Genomic DNA, 14,378 nt, shown 5'->3' on the forward strand with positions numbered 1-14,378 from the left:
ATGAAATGCCTCCCTGTGCTTCAATGTTTGCTCTACTTTACACCCTTCCTGTTATAATCCACCAGATCAACTCCTTTTCATCTGCTAAGGTGCAGATGGAGTATTAGCTCCTCTTGGAAACTTTTCCACACCATGTGTTCCAGCCCCACACAGGCTACTTCTGGCTTTTCTTCATTGTGGTCCAAACTCCTCATAGGTAGCACACATTATACTGGATGCAATCATGGGGTTACTCATCTCTCTTCCAGACTAGAGTAAAAATAGTTTTAGCATGGGGATCATCTCTTACTGGACCTCCTGGCTCTGTTGACTGGCAAAAAGCCATGCTCCCTATAAACTTACTGAATGAACAATCACAATGTCAGTGTTCCCTGTTCAAGGAGTTGTTTTCTGCTACTTTGGTTTCCTAAAATTTGAATCTGACCATTATTCTCCCTATGCCACAAGAAGAATAAGACACAGTCTGGCTCCTGCCCTCCTTAAGGAGTTTTGGTTTAGTTGGGTAAATAGAGGAAGGTCACCTGAGCTAAACCTTACAAGATGATTCGCAGTTAGTCAAAAGAAAGAAGAGGGCCAAATTAGAAGCCAGAATTTCCCTTGGTTATTTAACAGACTCTCCTTCAGAATTGAAGAATCAGTAGTGTCTGCATTCCATCTCCAGAAAGTGGGATTTAATTGGTCTGGAGTGGGGCCAGGGTGTTTGGGAGGTGATGTGAACAGGCAGCAGGGTTGAGAATGATGGCTCCTGGTGGAGGACACAGCACAGGCAAAGAGGCAGAGCACGCTGAGGGGAGCCTAGGCAAGTCACCATGCATCACTGGACCGTATGCAGGCAGAACCCCAGAAGGACTCTTCACAGTCTTAGGATTAGTGAAGTTAAACATTTTCTGTCATGTGTACCTGAGAATTCAACATTCATAAGCATCAATACTAGGAATGTTTTCTTACCCTTAAAAATACTACAAACATCCTAGTAATTATTACGAACCATCAGAGGCAACCACAGTGTTTGTTCAAGTTTTCATTATTTCACTAATGAAAAAAAAATTTTAATAGGAAGTTCCCTCCTAAACTCAGATCAGAGCACTGAATCCTATAGTGTCTGTTTTGTCCAAAAATTTGTTGTTGTCGTTTTATTTTGGTACTGGGTATTTGTCCCTGGTATTGAACCCAGGGACATTCTGCTATTGTGCTACATCTCCAGCTCATTTTATTCTTTTTTTTTTTTTGAAACAGAATCTTGTTAAGTTGCTGAGGCTAGATCATTCTGCCTTAGCCTCCCTATTCACTGGGATTACAGGCATACGCCACCATACCTTGCTTCAAAAGTTTTTAATATATTTTATATCACAACTTACCTAGATTGTAGGTGTTAAATATTGCCATTTTGGCATATCTAAATCTGATTTTTTTTTGGTACTGGGAATTGAACTCAGGCACACTCAACCACTAAACCACATCCCCACCCTATTTTGTATTTTATTTAGAGAAAAGGTCTCACTGAGTTGCTTAGCACCTTTCTTTTACTGCAGCTGGCTTTGAACTCATGATCCTCTTGCCTTAGCCATCCAAGCCACTGGGATTACAGGCATGTGCCACTGCTCCCAGCTGAATTTTTTAAATTATAAATTTAAAATAGGAGAATTAGAAGAGAAGGAACAATAACAAAAAACCCCATCAGGCAAACTACCTACTTGTTGCAGGTTACGATCAACCAAACAAAATACATGCAGCTATTAGAAGGATGATTTGCTTAGCCTAAGTATTCTTGATTTTGTTTTATTCCACTCAAGGCTCTACTAATCTAGGAAGCACCTTGTGTGGATTAGGACAAGAATCTTTCTACCTGCTGACAGCCCCAAACTAGGCCAAATCTAACTCAAGTGCTCAGGGTTAGGATTCAGCTGTATTCAGCTTTATCTTTGTGTTACGTACAAATGCATAACTATAGAAGCATCCAGCACTCTTTCCCCTAAGGATGAACAATTTCCTAGCAGCAGAAGGGTTAAAAAAAAAAAGAAAAGAAAGAAAGAAAAGGTATAAAAAAAAACCCAACGATCAAAAATAATATTATCTCTGAACTCTTCAGCATCTTTGGTGGTTTTGCCTGTTTTGCAAATTGTTGGCATTGCCAAAGCATCAAGGTCTTCCTTTCTTCCTAACTGGTAATGCTGTTACTGATGTTCTATTTTTGGTCTTTGTCTTTTCATTTTTGTATCTCAGCTCTGTCTACTGGGTGGCAGACATTGTGTTTTCCTGTCTTTCCTTGTAAGAGAATGTTCCTTCTGAAGGAAGAGAGTAATTTGGCTATTGTAAGGAAATTTCCTGCCTGGGGTCAGTAAGAGTAAAATAGCTTCTGGTAGAAAGGCGATTCCCTTCTATCCAAACACAGGCACCTGCTCTGTGGTGAGTGCTGTTTGGGTTAAATTTTTCTCTCATTTGTGGTCTGGCAGGTCTTGGATGCCACTAGGTATAGATTACATGAACATAATCACAAATTTAGATGAGATAATTAGGAATTCTTGAAACTGAGCAATTTGGAAGATTTATTAACTGTTGCATAATCCTCTACTGCTTTAGCATTTATTCAAGGAAACATTATAATTAAGGCTTTTAAGAGACTCTTTTTCCTATTGGCATGAGAAACCATGCTGCACAGGTGACATTTGCTTTAATGCAAAAGCTATAGGCACAGCATTAGCAAATGCATGTTTTATAACTTCTACTTCTCTGCATTCAAAAAGAAAGTATCCATTCCTATTCCATTAATGTTGCATCTTTTGAAATCAAGATTTTTCAAATCTAGTCATTTGTTCACAAATAAACACTTTAAACCATACAAATATGGTGTCATAGGTTTACTTTCATTTAGACTCAAAATACTATGGCAGCACGACACCATCCCTTGGGTGTTTTTGAAAGCAAAAGGATCCTAAAAATTAGAATCAAGAGGAAGTATTCTAGTTTGTAAATGAAAGCAAGTAACGGCCTCACTATGTTTTCTAATCCCTGTTTAATCAATCCCAGCAATTAAAAATAATGAAGCAATAAGACACTCTGGGGATCGTAAGGATTTCTATAGTGAATCACAGATCAGTTTCTTCCCTACAGCGTTTTATGACTTCTGCCATAACCAGTTATTAGTGAACTTATGTTATTTTGTATGATATTTTCATGTACTTACTAGAAAATAAAAAAGGCTTTACCTGTTATTTATTTAATATGTTTTTCAAACACAGCTTTGGGCTTTTATTTTTTTTTTCTCTTCTATTTCATTCTTTTTCACTTCTATTTAGAAGTTAAATAGTAATGCTGATAGTTAACTTTCATCTAACATTGCCCACTGAGCATATTCTATAAGCATTTTACATAGATTGGTCTTCACATGAATCTCTATGGGATACAAACTTTTATCATTCCCATTTTACGGATGAAGGAATACAGGCACAGAGAATTTAAGTGACATGTCCCAAATCACAACTGGTGAGTGATAGAGCAGGATTTTAAATCCATGTTTCTTAAAACTATATTGGATATAACATCTCCTAATAGGTAAATAGATATTTGATATTTTTTTAGGTGTCTAGATAACATATTATATTTTAATTAGTTAAAAAGAATAATCAAGAATTTCCATATTTTAACTTTCTGTTTTTCAAGTCAAGCTCAAAGGTCACCAGATCTTCCCCAGTCTGCCTGGCCTTCTGAATGTCCAGTGTGTCCTTCATTCTGAGCTCCCCTATTTCTTCCTGTTCACACACCACAGACACTTTCATACACAGTGCTGTTTACAGTGTAAATCTCTTGTGAGCAGACATTGTGTTTATTGTCTTGGAGGGAATAAATGATGCCATCTTAGTCCTTCTTCCAATACTCTGCACTGCCTGCATTCATTTAAATATTCCCAATAAAGAGGAACATCTGAACTCTAGATAAATTTGCCTCTACATGTGACTTTCAAAATATGAATCAATTTTTCTTTTTTCCTTTTGTTATATATAATATATATATATATATATATATATATATATATATGAATAATAGTAGTGTGTATTTTGACATATTATATATATACAAGGAGTATCTCTTTCTTCTGGGTGTACATGATATGGAGTTACACTGGTTGTATATTCATATATAAGCATAGGAAAGATATGTCTGATTCATTCTACTCTTTCCTATTCCCATCCCACCTCCCTTCCCTTCAGTCCCCTTTTTCTAATCCAATGAGCTTTTATAATTCCCCTCCCTATCCTCCCTTGTTAGGGGTTAGCATCCACATCTCAGAGAGAACATTTGGGTTTTGGGGACTGGCTTATTTCACTTAGCATGTTCTCCAGTTCCATCCATTTACTAGCAAATGCCATAATTTCATTCTTTATGGGTGAGTAATATGGATACATATACATATATATAAAACATTTTCTTAATCCATTCATCTGTTGAAGGGCAACTATTTTGGTTCCATAGCTTGGCTATTGTGAATTGAGCTTCTATAAACATTATGTGGCTGCATCACTGTAGTATGCTGATTTTAAGTCCCTTAGGTATAAACTTAGACTTGGATAAGTGGGTCAAATGGTGGTTCCATTTCAAGTTTTCTGAGTAATCTATATACTGCTTTCCATAGTTGTTGTACCAATTTGTAGCCCCACCAGCAATGTATGAGTGTATTTTTCCCCACATCCTTATCAACATTTATTGTTACTTATTGATAATTGTCATTCTAACTGAACTGAAATGGAATCTCAGTGTAGTTTTGATTTGCATTTCTCTAATTGCTAGTGATGTTGACCTTTTTTCATATATTTTTGACCATTTGTATTTCTTCTTCAGTGAAGTACCTAATCAGTTCCTTTGTCCATTTATTGACTGTATTATTATTATTATTATTATTGGTATTAAGTTTTTTGAGTTCTTTGTATATCCTGGAGATCAATGCTCTATCTGAGGTGCTGGTAGTAAAGATTTTCTCTCATTCTGTAGGCTTTCTGCTCATGTTCTTGATTGTTTCCTTTGCTGGAAAGAAGCTTTTTAATTTGATGCTATCCCATTTATTGATTCTTGATTTTACTTCTTGTGCTTTGGGAGTCTTATTGAGGAAGTCCATTCCTGAGCAGACATAATGGAGATCTGGGTCTACTTTATCTTCTAGTAGGCACATGGTCTACTGCCTAAGTCGTTGATACATTTTGAGTTAACTTTTGTGCCCCAGGTGAGATACAGGGGTTCAATTTCAATTTACTACACACGGATTTCCAGTTTTCGCTGTACCATTTGTGGAAGAGGCTATCTTTTCTCCAATGTGTGTTTAGGGTGCCTTTGTCTAGTATAAAATAACTATTTATGTGAGTATGTCTCTGTGTCTTCTATTCTGTTCCACTGGTATTCAAGTCTATTTTTGTGCCAATTCCATGCTGTTTTTGTTACTCAAGTTTGGTATTGTGATTACTCCTTCACTTTTCTTGCTAAGGATTGCTGTGGCTATTCTGGGCCTCTTATTTTTCCAAATAAATTTCATAACTACTTTTTCTATTTTTCTGAAGAGAAATAGAATTGGAATTTTAATGGAATTGCATTAAATCTGTATAGTGCTTCTGGTAGTATGGCTATTTTGACGATATTAATTCTGCCTTTTCAAGAACATGGGAGGTCTTTCCATTTTCTAAGGTGTTCTTCAATTTCTTTCTTTTTCTGTAGATTTCACTGAAGAGGTCTTTCACCTCTTTTGTTAGATTGATTCCCATTTTTTAGGCTATTATAAATGGGATAGTTTTCCTGATATCTCTTTCAGCTTATTTGTCATTGGTGTATAGGAACACAATTGATTTATGGGTGTTTATTTTATATCCTGCTACTTATTTGAATTTATTTATGATTTCAAGAAGCTTTCTGGTAGAGTTTTTTTTTTTGAGGGAGGGGGTCCTAAATATAGAATCATGTCATTGGCAAATAGGAATAGTTTGAGATCTTCATTTCCTATTTGTATTCCTTTAATTTCTATATTTTGTCTAATTGCTCTGGCTAGGGTTTCAAGGAGTATGTTGAATAGGCATGGTAAAAGAGGGCATCCCTGAATTTTCCCCGTTTTTAAAGGGAATGCTTTCAATTTTTCTCTATTTAGAATGATTTTGGCCTTGGGTTTACATATATAGCTAAACCCAAGTTGAAGTATGTTCCTGCTATCCTTAGTTTTTCTAGTGTTTTGAGCATGAATGAGTGCTGTGTTTTGTAAAACACTTTTTCTGCATCTATTGAGATAATTGTGTGGTTCTTGTCTTTAAGTCTATTGATGTGATGAATCATATTTATTGATTTCCATATGTTGAACCAAACTTGCATCGCTGGAATGAACCACACTTGATCATGATGCACTATATTTTTAATATGTTTTTGTATGTGATTTGCCCGAATTTTATTAAAAATTTTTGCACCTATGTTCATGAGGGATACTGATCTGAAGTTTTCTTTCCTTGATGTGTCTTTGTCTGGTTTTGGTATCAGAGTGATATTAGCTTCATAGAATGAGTTTGTCAGGGTTCTCTTCTTTTCTATCTTATGGAATAATTTAAAGAGTACTCGTGTAAATTTTTTGAAGGTCTGGTAGAACTTGGCTGAGAATCTGTCTAGTCTTGGGCTTTCTTTTTTGGTAGGCTTTTGATGGCTTTTTCAATTTCATTGCTTGAAATTGATCTGTTCAAATTTTCTGTGTCCTCCTGTCTTGATCTGGGTAGGTCATATGTCTCTAGATTTGATGATGTCTTTATGATTTTCTACTATGTTGGAGTATAGATTTTCAAAGTAGTTTCTGATTATTATCTGTATTTCAATAGTGTATTGTGATGATATTTTCTTTCTCATAATGATTTTTAGCAATTTGAGTTTTCTCTCTGGTTTTCTTCATTAGTTCAGCTAAGGATTTATTAATTTTTTAAGTTTTCCAAACAACCATCTTTTTGTTTTGTATTTTTGTTTCAATTTCATTGATTTTGGCTCTTTTTCTAGGTCTTGGAGATGTAATGTTAGATTATTTATTTGGTGACTGTCTACTCTTTGAAAAAGTGCACTCAGTGCAGTGATCTTTCCTCTTAGAACTGCCTTCATAGTATCCCATAGATTTGGATAAGTCATGTCATGATTCTCATTTACCTCTAAGTATTTTTTAAATTTCATCTCTGATTTCTTCTACTATCCAGTGATCATTTAATAGTATATTATTTAGTCTCCAGGTAATTGCATAACTTCTATTTTTTATTTTATCATGTATTTCTAATTTTATTCCATCATGATCTGATAGAATGCAAGATAGCAAATACAAAAGATTAGATATGATAAGAGTTGCTTTGTGGCCTAAGATATGGTCTATTTTAGAGAAGGATCTTTGAGCTGCTGAGAGAAAGGGTATTTAGTCCTTGATGGATAAAACATTCTATATATGTCTGTTAGGTCTAAATTATTCATTAATTATAAATTAATTGCATTTGTTAGTTCGATAGCTTCTTTATTTAGTTTTTGTTTGGAGGATCTATCAAGTGATGGGAAGGGCATATTAAAGTCACCCAATATTATTGTGTTGAGGTATATTTGATTATTGAAATTGAGAAGGGTTTGTTTGATGTATGCAGGTGCTCCACTGTTGGGAATATTTACGATTGTTATGTCTTCATTTATGTATAATTCCCTTAAGCAGTGTGAAGTGAATTTCTTTGTTCCTTCTGATTAACCTTGGCTTGAAGTCCACTTTACCTATTATGACAAGAGAAACCCTTGCTTGTGTAGTGATACATCTGAATAATGTCTGTTCTCATCCTTTTACCTTCAGTCTGTGGATATCTTTGCTTATGAGGTGAGTTTCTTGGAGACAGAATATTGTTGGATTTTGTTTTTTAATTCAATCTGCCAGTCCATCTCTTTTGATTGATTAGTTTAGGCCATTTAGAGTTAATATTATCATTGAGATATGATTTTTATCATTTTGATTTATTTTTGGTTTTTAATTTGAATTAGTTTTTATTTTTGCTTGAATATTCTTCTAGTGTAGCCCCTTCCTTTGATAGTTTTTACCTTTATTTTTCATTTCTTCTTCATGAAATATTTTATTGAGTATGTTTTGTAGTGCAGGAGTTCTATTTGTGAATTCTTTTAACTTTTGTTTATCATGGAAGGTTTTTATATTCAAATCTTAATTTTAATTTTGCTAGGCATAGTATTCTTGGCTGGAATCCATTTTATTTCAGAGCTTGGTATATGTTATTCCAAGACCTCCTAGCTTTGAGAATCTGGTTGAAAAATCAGCTGAGATCTGGATTGGTTTCCCTCTAAATGTTGCTTTTCTGTGGTGGCCTTTAAAATTCTACTCTTGGGGCTGGGGATGTGGCTCAAGCGGTAGCGCACTTGCCTGGCATGCGTGCGGCCCGGGTTCGATCCTCAGCACCACATACCAACAAAGATGTTGTGTCCGCCGAGAACTAAGAAATAAATATTAAAAATTCTCTCTCTCTCTCTCTCTCTCTCTCTCTCCCCTCTCTCACTCTCTCTTTAAAAAAAAATAAAATAAAATTCTACTCTTATTCCATATGTTAGGCATTTTCATAATAATGTGACTTGGTGTGGGTCTATTGTGATTTTGTACATTTGAGGTTACAGGACCTTCTGTAGTTGGTTATCTATGTCATTCTTATGGTTTGGGAAATTTTTATTATTTCATTGAAAAGATTGTACATTCATTTGGTTTATATCTCTGAGTCTTCATCGATCCCAATAAATCTTAAAGTTTGTTTTTTCATTTTACCCCATATTTCTTGGAAGTTCTGCTCATGGTCTATTAACATCATTTCTCAATGGTCAACTTTATTTTCTAGATTATATATTTTGTCTTCATTGCCTGTAACTCTTTCTTTCAAGTGGTTTAGTCTGTTAGAGATGTTTTTCATTGAATTTTTAATTTGGTTTATTGATTTCTTTATTTTGAGGATTTCCAACTATTTCTTCTTCAGGTTCTCTATCTCCTTATGAAAATGATCTTTCACTTCTTGTATTTTCTCTATGATTTCATTTTTTACATCGTCTTTTATCTCATAGATCAACTGTATCATGAACTTTCTGAATTCCATTTCTAACATTTCCTCCACTGTGGTGTCAATGGAGTCTACTGTTGAGGTATTTTATGTTATTTGGGATGATTTGTTACACTGCTTTTTCATATTATTTGTGTGTCTACTCATCTATCTGGATGGATCTGATATTATAGAGTTTCTATATTACCAATTTATAGTGTCCCTGCATGTTACTGGTACCTCACAGATTAGGGCAGGGGAGCCCAAGAGTAACAACAATGTATGCAAACAATATATAGCAATAGACTAGGTCCCTAGTTCCTATTTTGATATGTAGTGTTAATGGGTATGATATGTAGAGATAGGATCAGCAATTTCCATCATTAAAAACAATATATAATAATGCATTATGTCTGGATTAAAATCAAACAATAGGTGTTGTCTATGACTTCTGCTGTGACATTGATGATAGGTGTAGACATTATATACCTCAATTAGTATTAAGTAGTGTTAAGAACAGAATTGAGTATGAGGAAAGAAGAAGAGATATGAAGGTAGAAGAGTGTTTGCAATTTTAAAGAGTGAATAGGGGAGATGCAGTTGTTACTTAAAATATGTTGTTAATGTGCAAGGGGAATAAAAAGGAAAAGAATATAAAGGAAGAGAGAGAGAATATAATTGGGTGTGAGAAACAGAAAAAATGAGAGAGGGAGACAAGGGAGATAGAGTAGTGTCAAAGATGATGTAAAATAAAATTAAAATAAACTAATCAATATAGAACATAGGAAAATAACACAAAAAGAGGCTAGAAATGAGGAGAGAGAAAGAAATATGAATATGTGTAGGAGTTCTTGAATCAGTCAATACACATTCAAATAAAACATAAACCTAATATAGAAATTCAAAACAGAACTAAAACCATAATGAATGGAGAAAACCAAAAGCTTAGTTAACTGTTAGGAAATTTAGGAGTCATATCCACTATGGTAGACACAATATTCAGTGAGTGTATGTGTTTACTCTATGTGCCTATCTGATTTTCTTTTTAATTCTTTTGAGGTATGAACTACTTGGAAGTATGGGCTGTGGGTTATCACATCCTTCCTTTTTATTGTGTTGCTCACTGGGTTGAAGATTGGGGTTTAAAACTTCCCAATTTCCATCCTTGGGAGATTAGGCAGGATAGACTGCAGGCCTAGAGGTGAAGTGGCCTGCCAGGGAGGCTGTGTGCTGGACCAGGCAGGTCTGGTGGCAAAGCAGCATGTGGTGCATGCAGCAGCCCAGCCACATCGAGGAGCCCAGTTGGCTTGGGCTGGTGGGTCAGGGCTGGATGCTGGGTCCTGCAGGCTGGCAGTGAAGCTGTGTGCTGGGCGGGGCAGATATGGCAGGGTAGCACAGACTGGCATGTAGGGCTATGGGCCAGCAGCTAGATTGTGGGCCTAACAGGCAGAGTGGTGGGTCAGGCTGGGTACTAGGGAGTTGGGAGACTGGGAACTTGGCAGCCAGAGGGCCCTGGTGGGTGCCATACTGGTGCCAGACCTTGTAGGTCCTGGGGACCTGTGGATGCCAGACTGGGGAGGGAGCCAGGGACCAGGCTGGTGCCAGGACTTGGCAAGTGCAGGCCCAGGTGGGCCCTGGGAACCAGTGAGTCCTGGAACAGCTGGCTAGGTGAGCTGAGAGCCAAATGCCCTCACACCCATTCTTCCAATCTCCTGACCTTCCAATCTCAGTGAGTCTCTGAGAGCTGCAGGACCCATGTGGCTAGGGAGAGCCAGGCTCTCTCTCAAGCCTCTCTAACCTGCAGTTCATTCCCCTGGGGTAAAATGCTCCTAGTTTCTGACTTTCCAAGAATTTGCTAGGCTCAGACAGGCCCACACAGACCTAGCTGCAAATTTACAGATCTGGGTTTCCAGTTCCCCAGATGGCTCCTGAATTGGTTCTCCATGGAGGATCGATAAACTCAAGGTGAGAGGTTCTTTTTTTTTTTCAGATTTGATTAATAAGTCAGTTTCTAGTTCTGCTAGAACAGACTGCCTCTCTAGTCTCAGGATTTTTTACTCTAATACTCAGGGAGTAGTATTCCCACTGCTTCAGTTCTGGGTAGCAGAGATAGGAGACATGCTGTCTCACTCTAATCTACCATCACGTCCCATCCTCTGAATCAATATTTCTTAATGCCATCTCCTGTATTCTTCTGTAAATGAAAGCCACTCATTCACTCACCCCACAAACATTTGTTGAATACCAACCACACTAAGGAATAAAAGCCAGAAAAAGGTGTACTATCTAATCCTCCAAGAGCTCAGCTATAGAGCAACATCTCAAGTCATTTTAGTCATTGAATAAAACTTTAAACTAACTTTACTCCTTAAAGGAATTTTTAGTATTTTAAAAGAACAGCGATTGAAAACAGTTCTTTTAAGTAATTATATAAAATCATATAGCAGCAACCTTAGCCTGAGAAAGAATAGAGTTCTCTTCTTAAATTCCAATTCCAATAATTAGCATATTATAATTTTTATAAAGAAAGAATGTGAATATATGTCATCTACTTTTGACAATGAAAATCTAAGAATAATATCAATTGTAGAAATTAGAGTCTGATGAGGTTTTTTTTCATAGCATAGTAAAGATTCTTTCATTACGCACATGCATGCACAAAAGCAACATTTAGAAATTATTATAGGAATCTCAGGAAATGCAAAAAAAAAAAAAGAAAGAAAAAGACAAAATCCCATTTTCCTAGGAAGACCTGCTCCTCTTCTGGCTCAGGAGGAAAATATTTGTAATAGTCACTAATTGTAAAAACTGATAAAAAAAATTTATCTTAGATACAAACCTTTACAGATGTTTCAGGAAGATAATGAGGATTTCTTAACTTGGTAGTTATATAGAAGCGGAAGTCAGGTGCGTATTCAATTGTAGCATCCCCAAGCCGGATACATACACTCCCACCCTGCTTAAATGTCTGTTTTAGTAGAAGAGGTTCCAAGACAGGATCTAGTTCTTCTCCAACATTTTCTAGCATCACTGGAGTAAAACCAGAAGAAAATTTTCCATGTTATTTTAAATACTGGCTATAAGCTGTCGACTCTCTGAGTTCTTTCAGCTTCCTGCTTCCTAGATTACTTCTGTTCCTAGTCTCTAAAAAATGATGTTTTTCTTCCATGTATATGAAAATGATGCCCAAACCCAATATTGTATGCCTGTGGGAAGGTCTGAACTGGGGGTCTACTTAGTCATCCTGCCTGTTTCTATACCCAGAGTCAACCAGGCCAACCAGTCCTGTTGAATACTGCCCCCGCTGCCTGTGATTTACTGTGAAACCAAGAATGATGCTGGTGTATCTATCCATCTGTGACACCAGAGAAAAAGCACCTCTGGTTGTGATTATTTAAATAGTGATTGTATTTTTAATTTAACAAATCTTGTGCTTATTGTAGAATAGCTGGAACATACAGGAAAGATATTAATGAAGGAATTTAAAAAGCTATCTCTGATTGGATTTTCTTCATCTTTCTCTCTATTCCCCCCTTATTTAATATAATTGATTCATACCATCTATAGGTGATGGAAAAATGACACAAAACTATATATGGCATAATTATTGAAGAAAATACTTTTTTATCTTCAGTATTTTTATTCATCTTTTCTCACATGTAGTTAAGACTAAACAATATTTTGAATCTTGTATCCTAATTATTTTGCTTTATGTTATAGCGTAAATATTTCCCTGTGTTATTAAAAACTCTAACACGCATATAAGTATTCCCTCCCTTTTTAACTGTCATTCTATTATTTTAGATTTGGATTGTTTTTTTCAGTTCCATGTAATAAATAGTACTATATACAAAACTTTGTGTTTCAGAATATTTTCTTCTGAGAGAATTGTAGAAGTGGAATCCCTGGATGAAATTTGGTGACACTGTTAGACTTAACACATTTGCAAGTTAAAGTTTAACATTTTGCTGTTGGGGTTTTATCATAGCCACACTGGGATGAGGGTACTTTGTAGGAGTCCCTTGAAAGAGTGAATATTCAATCTGGATAGGAAAGAGGGGGCGAGGGCATTGAGATGACAGCTAATTAGATATTTAATTAATTAATTTTGTTCTAATTTGTTATACACAACAGACAATTGGATCTTTATTGCAGTGAAAGTACAGAAATATTCTGCTCATCCCATGTGTTATTCCTCCTTTTTTCATAAAATGTTTATTTTTCATGGTTAAATAATATGAGTGCCTAATAATACATTAAATTCACCAATCTTCTATTATCAAGGTTGCTTCCATTTTCCACTATTTTAAAAAATACTTATTTAGTTTTAGTTTTAGTTGAATACAATATCTTTTTTAAGAATTTATTTATTTTTATGTGGTGCTGAGGATGAAACCCAGGGCCGTGCACGTGCTAGGCGAGTTCTCTACTGCTGAGCCACAACCCCAGCCCCTTCACTATTATTAATGAATAAACCCTTGTGTTCATTTCTGATTATTTATCAGGCTATGGTATAAAAAGTAGAATTGATGGTCTGCTGTTAGGAATATTTTAAAATTCCTGATATTGCCTGACTCTTTTCTTGAAAAGCTGTAGAGACTTTGGAGTTGCAATGAGTACTCATTTTGTTATTTGTTTTTAAACCTATTTTTACATAATCACTATAATTACAAATACTGAACATCTTGTGGACATTATATTTTTTCATCATCCTCATAACATTAAAAAACATGGACTACTGTTACCCCAGTTTTGCAGATGAAAAAAGCACAGGCAACTGAAATAAATTTCTTGGTAAGATAAGTAGCAAATGACCAGAGACTTGACTTAGCAATCTTGGTCCTTCTATCACTTTCTTAACTACTATGTGATACTGTCAGCATGAAATACTGACTTCTATAATACGTGTGTGTGTGTGTGTGTGTATGTGTGTTACAAGTGATTTTACAATTTAATAGGTAAACTGATTCGATAGGTAAAACATTAAAATTTGTTACGTGGGCAGGGTATTTTAGGAGCTCTTTGACTAAGTATATATTTTTTTCTGTAAACTATTTGTTAATATTATTTGCCCACTTTTCCACTTTAGGGTATGATATTTACAGTTGGATCCATTTTCAAGTGTCAGAATTCCCAAAATAATAGTTTTTCCAACAAAAGGGAATATATACCTCATATAAAGAGGAACCTCACATAGTGCAGGAAATGAAGGGTTGGAAGGTCAGTGTATCTAAACTGTGAAGTACCCAACTTCCCATAACCTGTTGTTTCTTTTTTTTCTCTTTCTTTTTTTTTTTTTTTTTTTGGTACTGGGGATTGAAC

At 35.6% G+C, this 14,378-nt stretch overlaps 1 protein-coding gene across 1 annotated transcript in view; it reads right to left on the minus strand.

The window, feature by feature from the left end:
* Positions 1 to 14,378, minus strand: part of Dnah7 (dynein axonemal heavy chain 7) — a 282,698-nt gene that overhangs the window by 55,929 nt on the left and 212,391 nt on the right. The window contains exon 47 of the mRNA XM_026408842.2: positions 11,896 to 12,086. Within this exon, the coding sequence (XP_026264627.2) occupies positions 11,896 to 12,086 (191 nt within the window). The remainder of the gene's footprint in view (positions 1 to 11,895; positions 12,087 to 14,378) is intronic.

This window comes from Urocitellus parryii, chromosome 1 (assembly GCF_045843805.1).
Source record: "Urocitellus parryii isolate mUroPar1 chromosome 1, mUroPar1.hap1, whole genome shotgun sequence".
In the NCBI taxonomy this organism is placed as follows: Eukaryota; Metazoa; Chordata; class Mammalia; order Rodentia; family Sciuridae; genus Urocitellus; species Urocitellus parryii.